At 53.4% G+C, this 22,095-nt stretch overlaps 1 protein-coding gene across 3 annotated transcripts in view; it reads left to right on the top strand.

Annotated features, from left to right (window-relative positions):
• SFXN5 (sideroflexin 5) overlaps positions 1 to 20,783 on the top strand; it is a 94,614-nt gene extending 73,831 nt beyond the window's left edge. For 2 of the 3 annotated variants that reach the window (XM_081877165.1, XM_081877163.1), the window contains 2 exons: positions 14,764 to 16,679; positions 16,942 to 20,783. In XM_081877165.1, coding sequence (XP_081733291.1) covers positions 14,764 to 14,841 — 78 coding nt within the window. In that variant the 3' untranslated portion in view covers positions 14,842 to 16,679; positions 16,942 to 20,783. The remainder of the gene's footprint in view (positions 1 to 14,763; positions 16,680 to 16,941) is intronic. The other variant, XM_081877164.1, reaches the window with a different exon arrangement.
• The last annotated feature ends 1,312 nt before the right edge of the window (positions 20,784 to 22,095 follow it).

The following is a 22,095-nucleotide window of genomic DNA, read 5'->3' as shown; positions in this document are numbered from 1 at the left end:
GCCTCAGCCTCTGCCATGGCTCCTCAAGAGCCACGCTCTGCCTGCCCTGGAGTTCATTGGCCTTGTGCCCATTGCGACTGTGCTCTGCGCTTGAGAAGTCTGGAGTTGTTTCCGATGGTCCTTGAGGCTGTGCTGTAGCCGGGGCCCTTTGCGAAAAAAAGAAAATTAGTGACCTTTATTTATAAACTGACCTTCGCTACAACAACTCCCAGAGTGGCAAACAACTTAATCTAAGGAAAAACAAATACAATGAAACAATGGTTTGTGAATTCATCTGACAAAAGTCAGCAGTAAGAGGGGAATTTGTGCTGGGGAGGAGGGCGGAGGAAGAAGAGCTACACAGTTCCTCGAAAAGGGAAGGGGGCAGGCAGCTGAGGTCTCCAGGGGATTCAAAGTGTGAGGAAGGAGATTCCGAATCGGGAAGAACTTCAGGGTGGCAAGAGCTGTTCAACAGTGGAGTGGGCAGCCCGTTGGAAGTTTCTTAGCAGAGGTTGGGTGGTCATCTGTCGAGGATTCTCTGGCTGTGATTCCTGCATTTCAGGGGGTTGGACTAGATGACCATGGGCAGCCCCTTCCAGTTCTTACAATTCTGTGACTGAAGGCGCATCTAAAACCAAGAAACTGAAGTTTGCCCTGCTCAGGCTGAGAGTCACACAGTCCCATGAAAAAGGAAAAGTGATGCTCCCAACACACAGCATCCTTTGATTCAAAGCATTTTTAAATCGTGCTGTTCAGTTGAAAATAGCGTAGAAATAGCACGAAGCCCCCACTCTCAAGCTGACAGGCTAAAAGGCACAACACAAAAGGAAGCACGCCCAAGAGAGAGGAGGAAGAGAGCAAACTCCAGGCACCGGTTCTGAGTTACAGCATTCTTGCAGTGACCAGCTGGAAGGGAAAGAATGGGAGATGAGCCGCCAAGAATTTCCCCAGAGCTGATGGAGAGGCGCTGCCCTCTCCTCTCTCCCCCTCTCCTGCCGCCTGCTGGGATGCCTCTGCCAGAGAACAGGAGAACAATAAAAGAACAATGCTGCGAGACTCCCAGCCTTGTCAGCAAAGTCCAACAGAACCACACAGCCCAGCTTGGGCCAGCTCAGAAGCGCATTCCAGCACCAGGCTCATTTCTCGGGGGGGGGGGGAGCAGTGGCATAGCAGGGGGATGGGGGACACCGGGGCACAAAATTGTTAGGGGTGCAAAATTTCAACACCCAGTGCAGCCTCAATACAGCTACGCCCTTCCGTCACTGAGCTTCATGGAAAATGGCTTCTCCATGCAAACCAGAAAACTTAACGGCTCTTCTTTTCTTATCTCTGTGGCTGCAACCTCTTGGGTGATGCAGATGCCATTAGGCAGTTGAATGCGCATGTGTCCTCGCTTTGTTTCCCCCTGTCCACCCCTTGTGTGTGGCCCCAGGCACTGGCAACCCATGCTACGCTCCTGGGGAGGAGGGCATCCTCATTGCCTTCTCCTGCCTTGTGCCATCTGACTTAGAAGCATCCAGTAAGGGGCGTGGGGGGCTTTGGCTGCTCGTTGCTGCCGGGGTTGGGCCAGGCAGTTTCTCAGCCCGCGCTTTGTGCCAGCCTCTTTCTCCAACTGGGCGCCCTCCAAAGGCTTTGGGCTGCAACTCCTGCCAGCGTCAGCAGCACACAGACTTGCTGCCTGGGACTGATGGGAGGAGTGAATCGCATCAGAAGATGCTTGAGCTGGATCAGGCCAGTGGCCCATCGAGTCCAGCCAGCATCCTGTCCTCACCCAAATGCCTTTGGGAAGCCAGCAAGCATCTCCAAATCTCTCACATCACAGTTGGAAACAGCAGCTAGCAAAATCAAGACCCTGCTCCCTCCCTCCCTTGCCAGTCCCCCTGCCCAGTCTTCTTGCCCCTCACCCTGTTGGCGTGCCAGTCCTGTCTCTATCACAGGCAAAGCTCATGGGCCCAGCTGGGGACTCACTCCGGATTTCCTCTCTCCTTCCCCTTGGCTTTGCCTTGACGCTCCCCTCGGCTCGCACCACCCCTTCGCCTGGCATCCGGAAGACACCTTTGCTGCAAAGACCACCGGAGGGCAGGGAAGTCTGCTGGAGCAGGAACTGCCTCCCTCCCTTGCTCCCTCTTCCTGGAGCAGGTGGGCTCCTGAAGTAGCTTTTGCCCTGGTCTTGGACACTTGAGAAACATCCACGCTCCCTCTGTCTCAGACCCTAAAACTCTACTTGAGAGACATCTTTGGGAAAATAAAAGGCTCAGGAGTAATTGTTGTTGTTGTTGTTTAGTCGTGTCTGACTCTTCGTGACTCCTGGACCAGAGCACGCCAGGCACTCCTGTCTTCCACTGCCTCCCGCAGTTTGGTCAGACTCATGCTGGTAGCTTCAAGAACACTGTCCAACCATCTCGTCCTCCATCATCCCCTTCTCCTTGTGCCCTCCATCTTTCCCAACATCAGGGTCTTTTCCAGGGAGTCTTCTCTTCTCAAGAGGTGGGCAAAGTCTTGGAGCCTCAGCTTCAGGATCTGTCCTTCCAGTGAGCACTCAGGGCTAATTTCCTTCAGAATGGAGAGGTTTGGTCTTCTTGTAGTCCATGGAGCACTGCCTTGCCGTGGCGAAGGGGCTTTAATAACTCAGAGAAGCTATGAGCTATGCCATGCAGGGCCACCCAAGATGGACAGGTCATAGTGGAGAGTTTTGACCAAATGTGATCCACCTGGAGCAGGAACCGGCAAGCCACTCCAGTATCCCTGCCAAGAAAACTCCATGGACAAAGACAACAGGCTCAGGAGTAAACCCTCCACAAGTCCAGAGTGGAGTACCTAAAGCGGTTGGATGGTGCCTCATACGCCTCCTTTCGGCAACTCCTGCAGCCAAGCTGGTGCCCAGCGTCTTGCTCTGCTTTCCTTTGTACCCCATCAGCCAGGCCAAGAGGGGGGTCTTGTCGTCTGGGCAGCCCAGGTCCTCCAGACACACTGCCCAGGCTGGTGCCCCAAGGAGGTCACTTTGCTGCTGCTGCTGCCTTCACCCCCAGAGGTGCACTCCATTGCCTCTCAAGACAGCTGGATGCCCAGAAGAAAAAGAAGAATATACAAATATGGACCCACTCTTGTTTTTTATATTAAGTTAAAACTGTTTTTAATGCTGTATTTCAGATTGTGACTTGCCATGAGGTCTCTTGTGCTTGGATCCTGCTTAGGGGTTTCCCACAACAGGCATCTGCTTGGCCCCTGTGCAAACAGGATGCTGGATTAGGTGGGCCAGGGGCCTCATTCAACAGCAGTCTCTTCTTGCATGACCTGCCTCTCTCCTTGGGCACCTCCCCTTTGCCTTTGCTTTATGCAGCCTGAAATTTTGTATTTTAGTGTTCTGTTGGAAGCCGCCCAGAGTGGCTGAGGAAACCCAGCCAGATGGGCAGGGTATAAATAATAAATTATTATATTATTATAATGTGCCATGGAGTCGTAATCTTAAGGACTCTGCACGTTAGCGGTGAGCTGTGCCAACCCATCCAACCCCCGTCTCCCCAGGGACCCTCCTCAGACCTGTGCATTCTGCCAGCCTTGTGGCCACACCTCATAAGATTGTAGGGTTGGAAGGGACCCCCAAAGGTCATCTAGGGCAATCCCCTGCAATGTAGGAATCGCATTCTCATTACAGCCCATCCCACGCCTGCCTGCAGCTATCCTGAGGAGCCCTGGCCAGCAGCCCCAGCCCCTCCTGAACCACAGAGGATGGTGTGGGGCATGGGCCACGGCAGGGAAAGGGGGGAATGGCAGAGGCCAGCCACCACCTGCAAAGCTCTGGGGCAGGGCAACCGTTGTAGCCCCCTGGTTTGCCACAGGAACCTTCCATCTGTGGAGTCGGGAGTGAAGGGGGTGGGGGAGGAACGAGAGCCCCTTTCCCAGCCCTTGAGACCCTGCAATGGCCTCTAGACTATGACTCTGCAAGGGAAGACTTTCTCTCTTTTTCTCCCTGTGCCTCTGGACTCCTTGAGACGGGCCTTTGAAACAAGGCAAGCAGGTTCTGCAAGAGGCTCAGTCCAGGCCAAGCCCCCACCCCAAGCGCTGAGCCTGGTCCCAGGGTTGGCGTCCCTTCTGAAGCAGAGAGAGGCTCGTCCGGTGGTCAGGGGAGTCAGGGGAGGGGAGGGGAAACCCTCTTGTGTGGCTCGGGAGGGTTCAGCGGCTGGATCTGAGCAGGATCCGGTTTCCTCCTCCTCCTGTTCTCTCAGCTCCTTGCTTCAAGTATGTAAACTATCTGCGTTGCAAGCCCCTGCTAACCAGCCCCTACCGCCCCCCAGGTGTGTGGGGTGCTGGTGGGCATCAAAACATTCCTCTTTAACAGAGCCTTCACTTCCTAGTGCCTCTAAGCCATTAAGAGTTCTACAAAAAACAAACAACATTGTAGAGGCTTGAAAGCTGCTCTCAGGAGGGAGGCACTTTGGAGCATGGGGTGGGCGGTGGAGAGGTGCTCAGGCTGGGGGGGGGGTGTTATGCCACCACCCGCCTTGCAGCTCCCTGCCCCGCTGAGTGAAAAAAGACCTAGTCATTGTCTTTCTTCTCTGGGATCCATCTCAGACACTTGCTCTCTCCCACTGCTGTTGCGGGCTGTGCCTCTGCCCATGTGCAGAGTGACATCCCAAGGGCAGGGGCAATATCACCTCAGCTGGTCTGGGCAGTCATCTCTGCTGCTGGGGGCTGTGCTTGGTCCCCGGCCCAGAACAAAAGGCATAATGGAGCTCTGCACATGCTTTGTAAAAGGTAAAGGGATCCCTGACCCTTAGGTTCAGTCGTGGCTGACTCTGGGGTTGTGGCGCTCATCTCGCTTTATTGGCCAAGGGAGCCGGCGTACAGCTTCTGGGTCATGTGGCCAGCATGATTAAACCGCTTCTGGCAAACCAGAGCAGCGCACGGAAACGTCATTTACCTTCCCGCCGGAGCGGTACCTATTTATCTACTTGCACTTTTGGGTGTGCTTTTGAACTGCTAGGTTGGCAGGAGCAGGGACCGAACAACAGGAGCTCACCCCGTTGCGGGGATTCAAACCGCCGACCTTCTGATCAGCAAGTCCTAGGCTCTGTGGTTTAACCCACAGCGCCACCCGCGTCCCTTGTGCACATGCTTTGACTGAGTAGCAAAAAAAAACCCTAATGCAATTCTAGGCTGCATTGAAGAGGCATAGTTTGTCTAGATTAAGTCATGGCACATCTCCTCTGCCTTGGTCAGACCACGTCTGGAGAGATGTGTCCCGTTCTGGGCACCCCAGTTTAAGAAAGATTTTGACAAGCTGGAAGGTGTGCAGAGGAGGGAGACCAAGAGGACGAAGGGTCTGGAGACCAGGCCTTAGGTGGAACGCTAGGAGGAGCTGGATATGTTTAGCCTGGAAAAGAGGAGATACGAGAACCAAGGCCATATATCTAAAGAGCTGTCACGCGGAGGAGGGAGCAAGCTTGCTTTCTGCTGCTCCAGAGGGGTAGGACTCAAACCAATGGGTTGAACTGATTACAAGAAATGTATTTTGGACTAAACATCCGGGAGAGCCGTCTAATGGTGAGACTTCTTCAATGGTGGAATGGACGCCCTCAGAAGGTGGTGGACTCTCCTTCGCTGGAGGCTTTTAAGCTGAGGTTGGGTGGCCGTCTGTCAGGCATGCTTCAGCTGAGATTCCTGCATTGCAGGGGGTGGACTAGATCACCCTGGAAGACCCTTCAAACTCTAGAATTCTGTGTTTCTGTGCAGGGCTTTTTTCCCCAGCCAAAACTCACAAGAACTCCATTCCGGCCCCTCTCAGGCGGGCACCCTTGCCAATCTAAGAGAACAAGGGAGGAGTTCGTGGTGAATTCCAGTGCCTCTTTTTCCAAAAGAATAGCACTGGTTCTGTGGTTCCGACAGCCAGAACAATTAAGACCCTCCACAGGCTGCGCCTCCATCTCGCTCCTCATCCGAGGCTCAGGGCTCCTCGACACGGCTTCCTGCCCAGTGTCGGAGCAGCAGGCTGGCTTGGCAAGCGAGCAGCGGTGGGGGAAGCAGGAGAAGTGGGGCTGGCTACCAGGCAGCCCCATCTGCCGCCTCCCTCCTCAAGACCCGCTGCTGCCGCAGAGCCGCTTGGGCCTGGCCTGCTCCTCCTCTGCCATGTGGCTGCCTCTCCCTGTCTTGCCCACCCCTGGGCCTGCCCTGCCCGTCCTCCACGCGCCCCGTAAGGCCTTGAAGAAGGAGTCGTTGCGTCTAGGCTCTGTGTGGGGCTGGCAGGGTCCCTGGATGTAGGAGCCCCCTAAGAGGCAGGGAGGGAGAAGCAGGGATGGTAGGTGCGTCCGCTACAGGCAGCTTGCCACGGGTCTGCCATCACCTGACCCCCAGGAAACTACAACTAATCCAGAATGCGGCAGCTAGACTTGTGACTGGGAGCGGCTGCCGAGACCATATAACACCGGTCTTGAAAGACCTACATTGGCTCCCAGGACGTTTCTGAGCACAATTCAAAGTATTGGTGCTGACCTTGAAAGCCCTAAACAGCCTCTAAGACCCAGTATACCTCAAGGAGCGTCTCCACCCCCATCGTTCAGGCCGGACACCAGGGTCCAGCTCTGAGGGCCTTCTGGCGGTTCCCTCCCTGCGAGAAGCAAAGCTACAGGGAACCAGGCAGAGGGCCTTCTCGGTGGTGGCGCCTGCCCTGTGGAACGCCCTTCCAGCAGATGTCAAAGCGATAAACAACTACCTGACATTCAGAAGACATCTGAAGTCAGCCCTGTTTAGGGAAGCTTTTCATGTTTAACAGACCACTGTATTTTAAGACTTTGTTGGAAGCCGCCCAGAGTGGCTGGGGAAACGCAGCCAGATGGGTGGGGTATAAATAATAAATTATTATTATTATTATTATTATTATTATTATTATTATTATTATTATTCCTCTCTAGCAGCCATTCTTAGTTTATCTTAGTTTGTTCTTTGCATTTATACCCCACCCGAGGTGCCCAAGGCAGCGTCCCTTTCCTCTTGCCCGGATGTAGTTGCCTCGGGGCAGGGGCTCAGATTTTTGGTTTCTTGTCCTGTGTTCCTCTGCAAAAGGCCATGTATGCTGATGACAAATATTCAGGATTTTTTTATTATTAAGAGAGAGAGAGAACTATTTGTTGAAATGGCATTGGCCAGTCATTCACCTGAGAATCTGTTTATTCACTGGCCTGCGAGAGTCTTGCTCCATCTCAGCCCCTGAGGGTTGAGGACTTGAACTAAGAAAGGCAGCTCCACCTTGGCTCCTGTCATTCCCCTCCCAAGAGCTGTCCAGGTGTGTGGGGGGTGGGGGCTACTTGCCTTAATTCTGTTGCAGACGCAGTCGGTTGTGGCACTCGCTGCCACAGCAACCGGTGTGTGTGTGTGTGTGTGTGTGTGCGCGCACGCTGCTGATGCTGCAAAACGTGAGTGATGGAAGTTGCTATTCCTCCCCACTCTCTCTGCCCCTCCCCAACCTTCTGCATCCTTCAACACTTTGGGAGACAACCGCACTTTCAGAAAACACTGTTATTCATTTGTCTCCAAGGGAAGCTTCAGCTACGCTTGTGTATTAACCCTGTTAAACTGACATTCCTCCGTAAGGATGGAGGGAATACCTGCGTTTTGCTGGACGCCACAGAGGGGGCCTTGGATTGCCAAGAGAATGGCATTTCTGATGGCAGCTGGGAAATTCTTATCTTGAAAGTCAGTAAAAATATATACAGTATTTTTAAAAGAGAAAGGAAATAGGAAGAATGGCAAGGAGCAGAAACCGCTATCACTTGCTGGGAGCTGGGCCTCTGGTTTGTGCAGAGAGGCTGACGAGAACCATTCTTTTTTCACCGGAGCCTTGGATGCCCCAGGCCTTTATGGGAAAGGAGTTGTGCTTGGCTAGGGTTTGTTAACAGTGCTCTGGCAAAGTAGATTACCTTTGAGGGGAGGTTAGGAGTGCCATCCTGATTCAGTCTGTGCCTGCAACGTGCAAATGAGTGTTACATCTGCTTGGTCTTCCTCTTAGCCGTCTGCTGAGCTGCAGTAAACATGCCTGGCTTAAGGTGTGTAAAGTAACCACAGTCTCGTACTTGGACAAGCCTTTGAATGTTTATTTTTTCTGGGCCAGAATATGGTGGGCACATTGGGGCACTGGCTCGTTTTGAGTGATTCGTTCCATTTCCCAAATCCTGCAGAAGGGAAGATATTTATTCCTTTTGACCATCCTTACCTGTCCTCTGACTATTATGTGTTTTGATACTTTGAGCGAAACTCTTTGGAAAGGACCTTGAAGGGGTCTCTGGTCCAGTGTTTGCCATGCCATGAGCTTGGAATCCTCTGCCCCAGAGATGGGAAACATTTGAGAACCTAAGAAGAACTCTGCTGGATGAGGCCAAAGGGGCCCATCTAGCCCATCTAGCCTGTTCTCACAGTGGCCAACAGATGCTGCAATGATAAACCCATAAGCAGGACCTGAACTCAACAGAAACGCTCAAATGCCATGATGGGAACGCTTGGTGCAACTTCGTGTACGGTTCTGGGTACCTCACTGCAAAAAGGATATTGTAGATCTGGAAAAGGTCCGGAAAAGGGCAACCGAAATGATTGAGGGAGTGGAGAAGCTCCCATGTGAGGAAAGGTTGTGGCATTTGGGCCTTTTTCGTTTAGAGAAAAGGTGGATAAGGAGAAGCATGATAGAGGTGTATTAAAAATCATGTGTGGTTTGGAAAAAGTGGATAAAGAAAAGGTTTTCTTCCTCTCTCATAGCACTAGAACTCGTGGACATTCAGTGAGGCTGAATGTTGAAAGGTTCAAGACTGGGGTCAGCAAACTTTTTCAGCAGGGGGCAGGTCCACTGTCCCTCAGACCTTGTATATTTTGGAAAAAAATATATGAACGAATTCCTATGCCCCACAAATAACCCAAGATGCATTTTAAAGAAAAGCACACATTCTACTCATGTAAAAACACGCTGATTGCCGGACTGTCGGCGGGCCAGATTGAGAAGGTGATTGGGCAGGATCTGATCCCCGGGCCTTAGTTTGCCTACCCATGTTCAAGACAGACAGAAGAAAGTCCTTCTTCACGCAACGCAGAGTTAAACAGGGGTGGCCACCAACTTGGATGGCCTTAGAAGAGGATGAGGCAGAGTCATGGCGGATCAGGCCATCAGTAGCTACTAGTCGCGATGGCTGGTTTTCTCCCTCCTCTGTCAAGGTACCAGTTGCCGTGGATCCCAAGGGAGGAGAGTTCCGCTCCTGCTCTTGGTTCTGCTTCCAGGCTTTACCTGGGAACCTACTTTCCCTACATTCTTATCCAAAGCAGGGCCAAGAGATGCCTTTGCTCGGAAAATCCGCAACGGACGAGGTTCCACAAGCTGTTCTTTGAGCGATCCCAAGCCCTTCCTAAGTCAAGAGACACGGAGGTCCAGCGCCGAGGACCTTCTGGCGGTTCCCTCCCTGTGAGAAGTGAGGTTACAGGGAACCAGGCAGAGGGCCTTCTCGGTGGTGGCGCCTGCCCTGTGGAACGCCCTCCCATCAAATGTCCCATCAAATGTCAAGGCAGTAAGCAACTACCTTACTTTTAAAAGACATCTGAAGGCAGGATCCTTCGCTGGTTAGGGAAGTTTTTAATGTTTAATGCTGTACTGTATTGTGTTTTTAATATTCAGTTGGGAGCCACCCAGAGTGGCTGGGGAAACCCAACCAGATGGGTGGGGTATAAATAATAAATTATTATTATTATTAATCTCAGGGTTGGGAGTTCAAGTCCCACGTTGGGCAAAAAGATTCCTGCATTGCAGCAGCTTGGACTGGATGATCCGCACAGTCCCTTCCAACTCTGCAGTTCTGTGAAACCGCCCTTCTGGGGATTTGCAGAAGTCCTGTGAGCCCGGCCCCAGCTGGGCCTTGCTGATGTGCGGAGGCATCTGGTCCAGGTTCCTGAGGCCTTTGTTGTGCTGACACAGCCCCCCGCCGCGCCCTTTGGAGAGGCTCTGTGTGGCTCAGGGCAGGCTCTCCGCTAAGCCCTTCAGCGCCTTCCTTTTAACACCTTGCACCTGTGGGACTTTCATGCTCAGCTGTGCAAACCGAGACGGGGAAGCTCCCGCCATCCGTGCTGCGGAGGGAAAGTGGAGAAGCTGAAAGCTCCTAAGGAACGTCATTCATCCCTCCAAAATTCACTGCTTCGAAATGTCAAACACGGGGAGATGATCAAAGCCGAGGCAGGAAGAAATGAGGGGGGCCCGTCCCCGCTGGAGCAGGTAATTGCCCTTTAAAGATCTCTGAGCCTGGCAGATGAGGAGGGGGGGACCTCTCTGACTGGCCTCCTTTCCCATGGTGACCAGAAGGCCAGGTGTTGCAGGAGAGAGAGCAAACAGGAGCATGGCCCACCTCGTCCAGCACCCTCTTCTCACAGTGCCCCATCTGGGGAACCCGGAAGCGGGACTCAAGGACAAGAGCAACTCAGTTTCCTTGTGGAGTCTCCCTCCCCGCTATTGCTTCTGGACTCCGGCAGCCCCAGACATCACAGTGCCAAGGCTGAGAGACCCCAAAGCCAGCTTGTCTAGACCGGCTGCTGTCAAGTCGGGCCCTTCCTGGACCACAAGTGTGGGTGATTCCCCACGCCCCACTTCCCCTGAACTTGGCTCTCTCCTTTGGGCCCCTGCAGCCAGAGCCACCCCTGTTGAATTGCCGCCCCCCTTCACTTGCTGGTAGGAAGCCTGGTCCCTTTTCCTTCAGAGAACCTGCCTGCCTACCTGCGCCTTTCTCCAAAGGTGGAGCATCAAGCCCAGGCACAAAGCGCCCGCTCTCTGCCTCTCTGGCCACCTTTGCGTGGGGTGCACGCTGCAAAGCAGCCACCCCAAACAGAGCATCTTTCTCCTCCTCCTCCCACAGCCTGCCCTGCTTGCCTCCACATCCCCAGAGGCCCCTGCTGAACCCCTGTGGAGATGGTGTCCGTCTGATGACACCAGCAGGTAGATGAAGCCCCTTTCTGATGGGGCTTAAGGAGTCCAGAAGTCCTTGGACAGGCACTCCCACCATCCCTGGCCACCCTGGAGAGCTACTTCCGGTCAGTGTGGACAATACTGGTCAAAGGGAGCCAGTTGGGTCTCTGCCTCTGCCTGCCACCTTGGCCCTGGACCCTCCTGCCCGTGGGTCTTTCCAGCCAGGATGCCAGGTCTCTGCCCCAGAGTCCCTGGGCAATGCCACAGAAGCCCCAGCCCAGCCACTTGGCCTCTGAGCTTCTTCCTGCCAGCTTGGCGAGGGAGCTGCACCTTCCAGCTGCCAGCAGAGGGGATCTCGTTGGCGTCTGGAGCTGCCTCCTCGTTCCTCCCTTGTACCTCTCAAGATCTTTCCATGTTCTGCTTTGTGTTCCAGTAAGAAATGAAATGGTGAAGTTGCTAATAATGGCTCTAAGAGAAAATATGCTACATCTGTTATGGATAGCAGTACAAAATTAGCTACTCACACCTCTGACACCCAAGATGTCTTCACTTAAAATACCCGTTGGCTTCCTTTACATAACTTGCCGATTATATTTAAAAGAAATACAATTTTGCAATTACTCTTCTTTCTGGTGCGCATCATTTTCTTTTTATGTTTATATATTTCTCCTTCATTAGTGCAGACTGAAGGGTGATTAGATCCCTTCAAACATTTTACAGAGGTTAAACGTTGATTAAGATTTAATTATTACTGTAAATAGCTTGGAATGACATATGGTGCAAAAACCTGACATATGTGCATTTGAATAAATGAAGTGCTATTTCCCAGGATGCACCGGGAACTGTTTAACAGCTTTGCTGAAGGGTTATGTTGCACCTCATGTTAAGACTGCTTGGATGTTATATTTTGTTGGGTTTCTGCAGCTGAAAGCTAAGAACAGTTTTTCCAGTTTTTAAAAACATTGAATATTTTAAATACCTAAATTGTTTTGCACAATTTTTTGCTAATTTGTCTAACTAGGTTAAACATTTTCAAAAGCATTTAGGTTTTCCCATGTTAGGTTCCTAGTATTGTGTCAGGCTCGGCGCCGGAGCCAACATACAGGACTTCCAATGTATTAAATTGAACTTATAAACTGCATAAAATGTGTGGTCGCAAGATAAAAGTGCAAGCGAATCGTTTTTTGAGTGACGTGCTGCAGGACAGGAGGGTGAGATTCCGCCAGATAACAAGAGGTGTGTGGCGTTTTTATAGATCCTTGAGAAGCACTTGGAAAACAGAGAGAGAATAATTTGCAGAGATGGAGAGAGGAGGGAGGGAGGGGGAGAGGGAGTGCTCAGAGCGTGTTGGGGAAGAGACCCCTGCGATGTCTTCGCCCTGCTGTGGAGGCAGCATTGATGCAGTTTTTCAGAACGGTTCTCCAAGAAGTTCAAATACAGGGCATTGTTTTCCTGGGTATTTTTGCAGACCACCTCCCACCCGAACGGGAAGGAAAGGGATGCCCCTTCTTCACCTGGCTGACACACCTGTGGGCATGGTCTCAAAGGGCCAAATTAGCAGATGTACTGCATCCCAGGCACATTAACAGCACTCTTGGAACCCTGAGGTTCATTTGGGTACGACTTGGCCAAGATGGCTGACAGACTGGAAAGGGGGATATAGAGAACCTGGGCGTGTCCACCGCTCAGGGGTGGGGGGACAAATTTAAAAGTGGAGAGAGTGAGAGGCACATATTTTTTAAAAAACAGATATTTCAATGCAAGGCACTGGAGGGGGCTTGTTTTCCCAATTTTCTTTCTCCACCTCTCAACAAAGAATGCTACTCTATCTGACTGGATGATTCATTGTTAATCTGCTCTGATGCTTTGACCTTCTTGTAATTTAATCCCGTGGTCTATCAACCTGCTCTCAGCTGAGAGGTTATACAGATCCCTCCACACCTTGTTTTTGGAGATTTTTTTTAAAAAAAAAATCTGGAATGCTGCCAGTTTTACCTACACTTGATCATCTCCTCTTGGCTCAGCATCCTCCTCTGTTGTGCCCTTCTGTTGCTCCATTGTTGGAGGGTCTCTGAGACAAATACCACTGTCCAAACCTCTCGCGTCACCCCCCAGAACTCAGCCAAACCAAGACAGTGGTCTGTGCAGAGTGGCGTTTGGTGCCAGGCCAGGGGAAGGGGTCCTTTTGGCATCCGGGGAGGTGACAGAGGAGGCCCAGTCATGCGCAGCTGCCTCCTTGTGTTATTTGCTGAGGAGCTGCTGTCTTGCAAGGGGCTCTGCTGTAATCCGGGTCTCGGGGAAGCCTGCTGATAGTCCCAGATGGGAGGTTCACATGGGCCATCTGCTCCTAGACAATCGCTGGGTAATTAGTTTGCCTGCAACTGGCGGGGCCTTTTTCACTGTAGAGTCAATGATGTCTAAGTTGTTCTTGCCTCTCGTGTTCCTCGCTTGAGGGTTGATGTGCCCACTTCTGGTCTCCTCCGCCAACCTTGGAGTGACAGTTGTTGTTCCCTTGCTTGCCCTGAATTTGCCAAGGAGCTGAGGGTTGCTTGACATCCTGACTTCCACGCGTCTCGAATGCCTGTCTCCATCTACTCATTTAAATGTTGGGCTGGCCTCTCGGATGAGGAGGAATGCTGGGAGGTTCCAGCCGGGGAACCCGCGAGGGAAGCCTCAGAAGAGGAAGGCTCAGAGCCAAGGGGGTGGTGCTGGGACACGGAGGACAGGCCAGAGGAGGAAGCAGGGCAGAATGGTTGGGTGCTGAACAAGTAACAGGCTAGAGTGAGAGAGAGGAAGAAGAGGCAGAAAGCACTGCAGACACAGGGCAGGCAGCTGAGAAGGAGGAGGTGGAGGTGGAGGCAGCAACAGATTTACAGTTGCTGGGCAGCCATACTGTATTCAGCTCCCCTCCTTCCTTGTCTCTGCTGGGAGAGAGGGGACCATGGGACTGGTGACACTATAAATGCCCAACACCTGGTTGACGCCACTTGGGTCTCTGCCACACCTGGCAGCCCTCCTCCCCAATGGCTCTGCCCTGCCCCATGGCTGGAGGTAGCTGTGCTTCCAAATGCCATTTCTGGAAGCCATGGGACGGAGAGGGCTCTTGCGATCAGGTCCCAGTTGCAGGTGTGTTGCCACTGTGCAGTGCTGGAGTCACAAGACTCTGTTTTGCATTCCAGAGATTCCAGGCTGTTGGAAGTCTCACGGAAGACAGGAGACGGAGATGACGTTACTGGTTTCCTGTTCCTTTGTTTTTCAGTTGCCCTCTGCTCTCACAGAGAGAGGATGTATTTTCTTTTCTGTCTGTGTAGTTAGCAATAAAACCTAGCACTGTAGCTCAAACTTCTTGTCTCTTCCCTGTGCTGGATACTCTGCGGAATGGGGAACGTGATTGGAGTCTCATCAAAGGCTCAGGTCGTTAATTATCTTCGGAGGGCGATTCCAGAAGAGTAGGTCGGTCGAATGCAGATTCCGACAGCAGGATCCCCACAGGCTTCTGTGGCCAGTTACAAGGAAGGAGATTCCAACTCAACATCAGGAAAAACTTTCCGACATTAAGAGCCATTCAACAGTGGGGGGGGGAGTGGGGGGGTCTCTTTCCGTGGAGGTTTTTAAGCAGAGGTTGTATGGCCATCTGTCATGGATGCTTCACTTGAGATTTCTGCCTTGCAGGGGGTTGGACTGGATGACCCTCGGGGGCCCTTACAACTCTGCAATTCTGCGTTCTTGTTGGCCACTGTGAGAACAGGATGCTGGGCTGGATGGGGGGCCTTGGCCTCATCCAGCAGCCTCTCTTCATGTTCCTGTGGGCTGATCTGCTTCTCCTGACCTGCCTGTTTTTTTTCTCCCTCCCCCTTTGGCAGATTGAGACGTCGCGCCTGGAGCCCGAAATCGCCCGGGCCACCACCAGCGAGACCCTGGTCTACAACAAAGGGTTGTAAGCGGAAGCGGAGCTGCCGGGCCTGGGAGACGGAGAGGCGTGGAAAGGAGAGGGAGGAAGACTACGGAGGGGGGGGGAGGAAGAGGAAGGGAGGGTGACTAAGACAATAGAAGGAAAGACCTGGAGGACCTTGTAGCATCTTCCCACCGCCAAGAACCGAGCGTAAATTAACACTCTCAGAGACCCGGCGTCTCACGTCGGTTGGAAAGATTAATATTTAAGGTTTTAAATTAGCGACAGTAACAGCACAAAGGAAGGAGCGCCAAGGAGGGAGGGAAGGAGCCGAGAGCCAACATCCTGAACCCGCAGCGGAGGGAATTGTCGTGGCCCCTTTCCGTGGCTCGGCTCGGCTCCCGTGTGAATGTCGGCCTCTCTTCTCCACGGCACTTTCGCCTCCCAGCCTGAGGAGCTCAGCCTCCCCAGCTCCATTCAGTTCTGCACAGCATTCAGCCCCCGGCGCATGACTTAGAAGAATTAGGTAGGTAGGGCATCTTGATAATCGTACTCTTTCGATTCAGTGTCACTCTTGCACCAGTCGATGTGCACAGAATCAATCTTAGATCCGCAGCACTCACTTTGATTCTAAACAAATAACACGGCTAAGGTCGTAGCCGACGCGCAGCACCCACGTCCCCCACCCACCTGTCCCCCACTGGCCTGAGGACTGCCGCCACACTCCACCACATATATATCTCTCTCTCCAGTGGGCGAGCTCGCAAGTTCAATTTGCCCTGCTCTAATTGCAGCCCTCACTTGGTTGGTCGGAATGTGTGAAGCTCCTGTGGTGGGTCTCCACGGATCGTGGCCTCTTCTCACCCTCTGGCAGGAGATAGCAAAAAGCACTGTTTGCAGGTTGCACACTCCCCATCGTGGAATGGGGGGAGCTTTCCGGCTGGCTGCCAACTCCCTGCCCGGTCTCTTGGGTGCCCAATGCGCTGCCATCGTGCAGGGCTCTGCCTACACAATGAGCTCGCCCAGCCTTCTTCCCCACTTGGCAGCGGTGGAGGTGCTTGGGGGCCTCCCTGCTTCTCCTGCTGCTTCAGCCCCAGATGCCCCGTGCAGTGCCATAAAGGGAGAGAGGCAGCGGGAAAGGCAGGGCAGATGTTCTTCCAGAGGCAAGAGGGAAGGGTAGGTAGCAGCCATCAGCGGGGAGGGTCACTGCGTGGCCCAGAGGAGGAGGCAAACTTCAAACGGGGTTCTCTGCTGGAGAAGGAAACAAACTCGGCTGGAATAATAACCCTCGTGAAGAACTTTCTGGAGGTGAGCATTGCTTGGCAGTGGAACAGACTCCCTTGGACGCTCCTTCCTTGGAGGTTTATAAGCAGGGGTTCTGAGATTCCTGCATTGCAGGGAGTTGGCCTAGTTGAGCCTTGAGGTCCCTCCCAATTCTACAATTCTATGATTCTAATGTGGTGGAACTACGCCCAGGGTTTCCATTGGCAGCACTCCGTAGATTTGAGCCACCAGAGAGAACCTTGCGACCCCAGGCACAGGGGTGCCAGTCTGCAGTGTTTGGCCCAGAGCAGGCCGCAAGCGGTGGAGGGGTCTGCCCCTCCTGGTGCATTTCATTCCCAAGCTGTGGGGCCTGCTTTGACCCCTGGAAAGGGTTGGGAAGCAGGGAGGAAACGTTTGTGTGCAAGGAAGTGGAAGGAAGGAAGGATGATGCTCTTGCTGCTCTCCTTCAGGACTCTGCATTAGAGGAAGAGGAATATACAGTGGTACCTCGGGTTAAGAACTTAATTCATTCTGGAGGTACGTTCTTAACCTGAAGCTGTTCTTAACCCAAGGTACTATTTCTGGGTTAGCGGATTCTGTAACCTGAAGCATCTGTAACCCGAGGTACCACTGTACAGTCATACCTCAGGTTGAATGTGCTTCAGGTTGAGCGCTTTCGGGTTGCACTCCGCGGCAACATGGATGTAACGGAGCACATTACTTCCGGGTTTCACCGCTTGCGCATGCACAGACGCTCAAAATGACGTCACACGCATTCGCGGAAGCGGCAGAATGCAACACGCGCATGCGCAGATGCGCCATCACGTCCTACGTTCTATTCAGGATGCCAACAGGGCTCTGGAACAGATCCCGTTCACATCCCGAGGTACCACTGTATTAGATTTTCCACCATGGAAGAGGCAGCGCACACAGCCAAACAGACACTGAGATGGGAGTTCAGTGGGTGCGCACACACTGCGTGCTGAGCGGTTGCCTGGGGGGCTCCCCCCCCACACCGCTGGAGAGGGGCACAGGTCACCCAACCCCTGCCAGGGACCTCCTCTGCTGATGTGCAGCCAATTCCCTCACTCTTCCTAGATCCCTTGAAGTTTGAACCCCAAGCCTGGTTCCTAGGAGGAAGGAAGAAGGGGCACCCACAGCCCCTCTCTGGGGTTGGGCCAGGTGGTCCTGAGGGTCCCTTCCAACTCTGCAACCCTCTGACTATGTCTCCACGAGGCGCTAGTCTGGGAGTGGAACGAATCCAGGGGTCTCTTTCGGATTCCTTGTTCCAAAAGCATTAAGAGGGTCAGATTGCTTGGCTTCCAGGACAGGCTGGGGAAGCAGCCGCCTTTCGTCAGAGATATCAGCAATTTCAGGGAGCCTCAGTCTCGGGTGACCAAAAGAGGGGTGTGGGTTGTGAGTCATGCAGAAGATGGCGCACAGATCCTCAAAATAGCTCACTTTTACAAAGAGTAGGCTACCCTTTCCTGTGGGTGCCTGCAGGTCTGAAGACCTCTGAGCACTTTAGAAGTGAGCCTGCGGCAGCTGAGATTCCTGCCTGTGGGTTTGGCCACTGTGAGAAGAGGAGGCTAGACTAGGCGGGCCTTTGGCCTGATCCTGCAGGCTCTCTTAGGCTCCTTCATTACACCATAAAATTCAAAACAATTGCAATTAGCTGCACATTTATTCAAAATCTAATTAAAACTACTTAGTTTAATTAATTCAGCCAAGCAGATGAACTTGATCCAGTGATACCAGCTTTTCGAAGCCTCATAATCATTCACACCTCCAGTGCCCCCATTCTGCCCCCCTTACCTCTTAGCAACCCCCCCCCCAGGCATCCCACTGTGCCCCAGGATGTAGGAGCACCCGTTTTGGAAGGCCTGAGCCAGATGTTAATATGCCTTGAAATCTCAACAGGTTCCAATGTAGGGTTGAAATGCAGGAAATCCTAGAAGGTGGAGGTGGAAGGGACCCCAAGGGACATCTAGTCTAGCCCGCTGCAATGCAGGCATCACAGATACGTAGGTTTTTGTCCTAGGCAAATCCCTCTGCCCTCCCAGGCGTGCCTCCATGGGGGGCTGTCAGGATGGAGACCTTGAAATCCCCTAGGATCAGAGGGATCTGCCTTCCACTGAATGAAGCCGTTGGTCCCTTGAGCTCAGAGCTGCCTGCTCTGCACTGACTGGCAGAGGGAATGAACCCAGGACCTTCTTCATGCCAAGCCAGGGCTCTGCCGCTGAGCGACACAGTCCCTTCCTGTCTCCCACCCACCCAAATGGTGAAGTCTCAGGCGCTTCTTGAAAGGGGCACCTGTGAATCCCACAGCTCTCGTTGGAAGGGACCCCTTCCTGATGAGTGTTTTCTGCTGTTGAGTAGCCCCCTTTCCCCTGCTGGACCTCTTGGCCAGAGGAGGCCCTGATCCTGCCTCATCTGGCCCCCTTCCTGCGTTCATGGGCCGGGAGCAAGGGCTGTTTCACTCCCCCTTCCCTCTTGGAGAGCAAGCAAATGTCCGCTTCCCTCAGCCGGGGCACCCAGCGAAGCCTGAGCAAAAGCCCACAGCCCTCCGCCTAAAGGCTAATTAATTTTTCCGCCTCCCCAAAGGTACAAAGGGGAGCCTGTGATCTTGGGACGGCGTCGGCGGCGTTTGGTGTTTTATCATTTCCCATAATTGGGGAGACGGGGGAGGGGGAGGAGCCCCCGCCAGGGTGGGTTGCTCACCTCCGCAGCCCGTAATAATGAGATGATCATCCCTCTTAGCTTTTAATTAGAACCGAGCAGCTAATTGATTTCTTGGGTATGTTAATTAAGAAATAATGAGGACGGCATTGCAGCAGGAAGAGGCGGCAAAGGGTTGGGTGTTGGGTGAAGCAGGAGGAGGAGGAGGAGGAGAGGCCTGCGAGGGTCCCGGGGGTGTCCCCAAAACCTTTGCCATTCCAGTTTAAGTGAGTTAGATTTGCCAAATGGCAAGGAAGGAGATTCCGACTAATCACCTTGAAGAACTTTCTGAGGGCAAGAGCTGTTTGACTGGGGGACAGACTCCCTCAGAAGGAGGCGGCCTCTTTAAGCAGAGGTTGGGGGCCACCTGCTAGGGATGCTTTTGCCAAGATTCCTGCATTGCAGGGGGTTAGACTAGAGGGCCTTTGGGGTCCCCTCAACTCCATGATGCTATGAAAGGAGGATCCAACTAAGCAGTAGGAATAACTTTCTGACGGTAAAAGCCATTCAACAGTGGAGCAGACCCACCTTGGAAGACGGTGGACTCTCCTTCGGGGGGGGGGGGGAGACTGGATGGCCCTTGCGACAAACACACCACAACTCTACTGCTCCTTGATTCTGTTATCCACGTCCAGGAGGAGATCTGTGGGGAGAGGCTTCCCCTCTTGCCCACACTCCCTCCCACGAAGGCCCCCCACCATTGGGTGAGGGGAGGTTGACCGTCAGCCTGTTCTCTCCAGAGGCTGTGTGTGGGCAGGATGTGGGCAGAGAAGCCAGCCCTCTCCCCAGCCAGAATACCTGCCTGCCTGCCCCCTCTGGGGGAGTCCTTTGCCCAGGGCTCCATCCTCCACCTTGGCCAGTCCACACAGCCCTGGGGGGAGGCCCAGGCCAGGCTCCCCAGGGCTGACTTCTGGCATCTTGCAGGGGAGCCCAAGGGTGGGGTGGAGGCCAGCCTGCAGGAATGGTGCTGAGCATCATGCGCACCCCCTTCTGCTATGGAAGTGTATTTGGGCAGCGGCAGAGGGGGCACCCCCTTTGTGAATATGCACCTGGGGCCTTGGACGCAGCAGCTGCCGCCTCCTTCCTGGAGGAATCCCTTTCCTTGACCCATTCAGGTATCATTTGGCATGGAACCAAAATGTAACCTTTTCATTTGAAGGAAACAAAAACCCATTTGTCATGGGATTGCATGTAAAGGGGAGCCAAGAGGCAGCCCCGGAATGCCTGTGTAAGTTCTGACTGCCCCCAAAGGGCCATTAATCTCAGGGTTACGCAGGAGCCACAGATCCAGAATCGGGGGTGGGGGGGAGGGACAAGTTCTTCCTTTGTTTCCCACCCATTGAATTCTTTTCCTGGAGCTCATCATGAAGCCGTATGCCAGAGGGCTTGGGAGTGGGGGCATCTCAAACACCCCCACCCCCTTGGCTTGTGGCCCTTTTCCTGCATTGCCCATTCCTGGCCACAATGTTCTCAGGAACATGGCGCATGGGTGCTGACAGCTCATGTACAGGAGAGGACCACGGCTCTTGCAGGAGCCCAGCCATCAAACGGAGCAGCCAGGCAGGTCCCACCTACGTCAGAAGGGGCGCGCCGTGGGCCTGGCTGGGCTCCGGACTGCAGCTCCCCAGTAGGCTTGGCTGGCCAGGCAGGGGCCGTGGTCAGAGTTCAGGGCAGCACTTGCGCCCAGGGCCTGAGCCTCCCTGGGCCTCGGCACCCGGCTTCCTTCTGGGGGGCCTTAGGTGGTCCTTGGCACCTAGATTTGAATGCACCTTATTGCTCTCTCAAACTACAAATTGAAACTCGGGTGAGGAGGCTCTTTCTCGTCCTGCTCTGAACTCACTTCGTCTTCCAGCGACTACGATCACCTGACTGTCTGAGCGCAGATTCCTCTGTCAGTGCCAATCCACTTGGAAGTGTGCACAGTGTCTTTTTAACTTCCTCAATAGATTTATTGACCCTGACACTTTATGTAACACTTCTAAATGTCTGGAATAAAAATGACACAGCTAAGCGGCTCCTCTCCTGGTCGGTCTGTGGCTCTTTGCCTGTGGGTTGCGCGTGTGATGTGCCCACCTGGGCCAAAGTGGCCCGGTAGGTGCCTCTGGGAGGGCATGGAGCCTACATTGGCTCCCAGTACATTTCCGAGCACAATTCAAAGTGTTGGTGCTGACCTTTAAAGTCCTAAACGGCCTCAGCCCAGTATATCTGAAGGAGCGTCTCCATCCCCATCATTCAGCCCGGACACGGAGGTCCAGCTCCGAGGGCCTTCTGGCGGTTCCCTCACTGCAAGAAGCCAAGTTACAGGGAACCAGGCAGAGGGCCTTCTCGGTAGTGGCACCCGCCCTGTGGAACGCCCTCCCAGCAGATGTCAAGGAAATAAGCAGCTATCTTCTCTTTAAAAGACATCTGAAGGCAGCCCTGTTTAGGGAAGCTTTTAATGTTTGACGGACTATTTTATTTTAATATTTTGTTGGAAGCCACCCAGAGTGGCTGGGGAAACCCAGCCAGATGGGCGGGGTATAAATAATATATTATTATTATTATTATTATTATTATTATTATTATTATTATTATTATTATTATTGCTGCTGCTGCTGCTGCTGCTGCTGCTGCTGCTACCCCTCCCCATGCCTTCAGCCATTGACCTAGATGGTTTTTCAAAGAGGCAAGTGAGAGAAATTCACAGAGGAGACGGCTGTCGATGCCCACTAGCCAGAATGGCTATGCTTAGCGCCAGTTGCTGGAAACCACCCGAAGGGAGAGGCCTCTGGTGCTCAGATTTGCTTAAAGGCTTTTCATAGGAAGCATCTGGGTGGCCACTGTGAGGAGGCTGGATGATTTGGGGGCCCCTTGGCCTGATCCAGCAGGTTCGTCTTTGTGCTCCGAGATTCATTTTACCACACCTGCAGACAGGACCCCCTGTGGCCTGCGTTCCCCTCTGCAAGCCTCACCTGCAGGGCCCTCCCTCCTCTCAGGCTGCGGTGAAGGCCAGTCCCTGCCACTCAGCGGCTCTGCTCAGATTCCCAGCCCACGCACAGAGTGTCACCTGCCTTTTATCAGTCCTCCAAGGGCACTTCCAGGCACGGCGGAAGGCAAATGTGTTTTGAGGCGGCCTCGGCCTGGACATTCAATCCCTGGCGCAGGTGTGAAGCCCTCCTCAACCAGAAAGCCCTCTGCATACCTGCCATACCTGCAGAGCGCCAGCTGTTCCTGCATTCAGGGGTGGGGGGAGGCCTCTTTTCTGCCTGTTGAGTGGCAGGAGCATTAGACCCCCGGCATTGAAGCTGTCATCCCTGCTCCACGATGGGGGATCTGTGTCCGT

Source organism: Podarcis erhardii (assembly GCF_964252035.2).
Source record: "Podarcis erhardii genome assembly, chromosome: 9".
NCBI lineage: Eukaryota > Metazoa > Chordata > Lepidosauria > Squamata > Lacertidae > Podarcis > Podarcis erhardii.
Note: the sequence above shows the minus strand (reverse complement) of the source record. Positions and strands in the feature narration are given on the sequence as shown.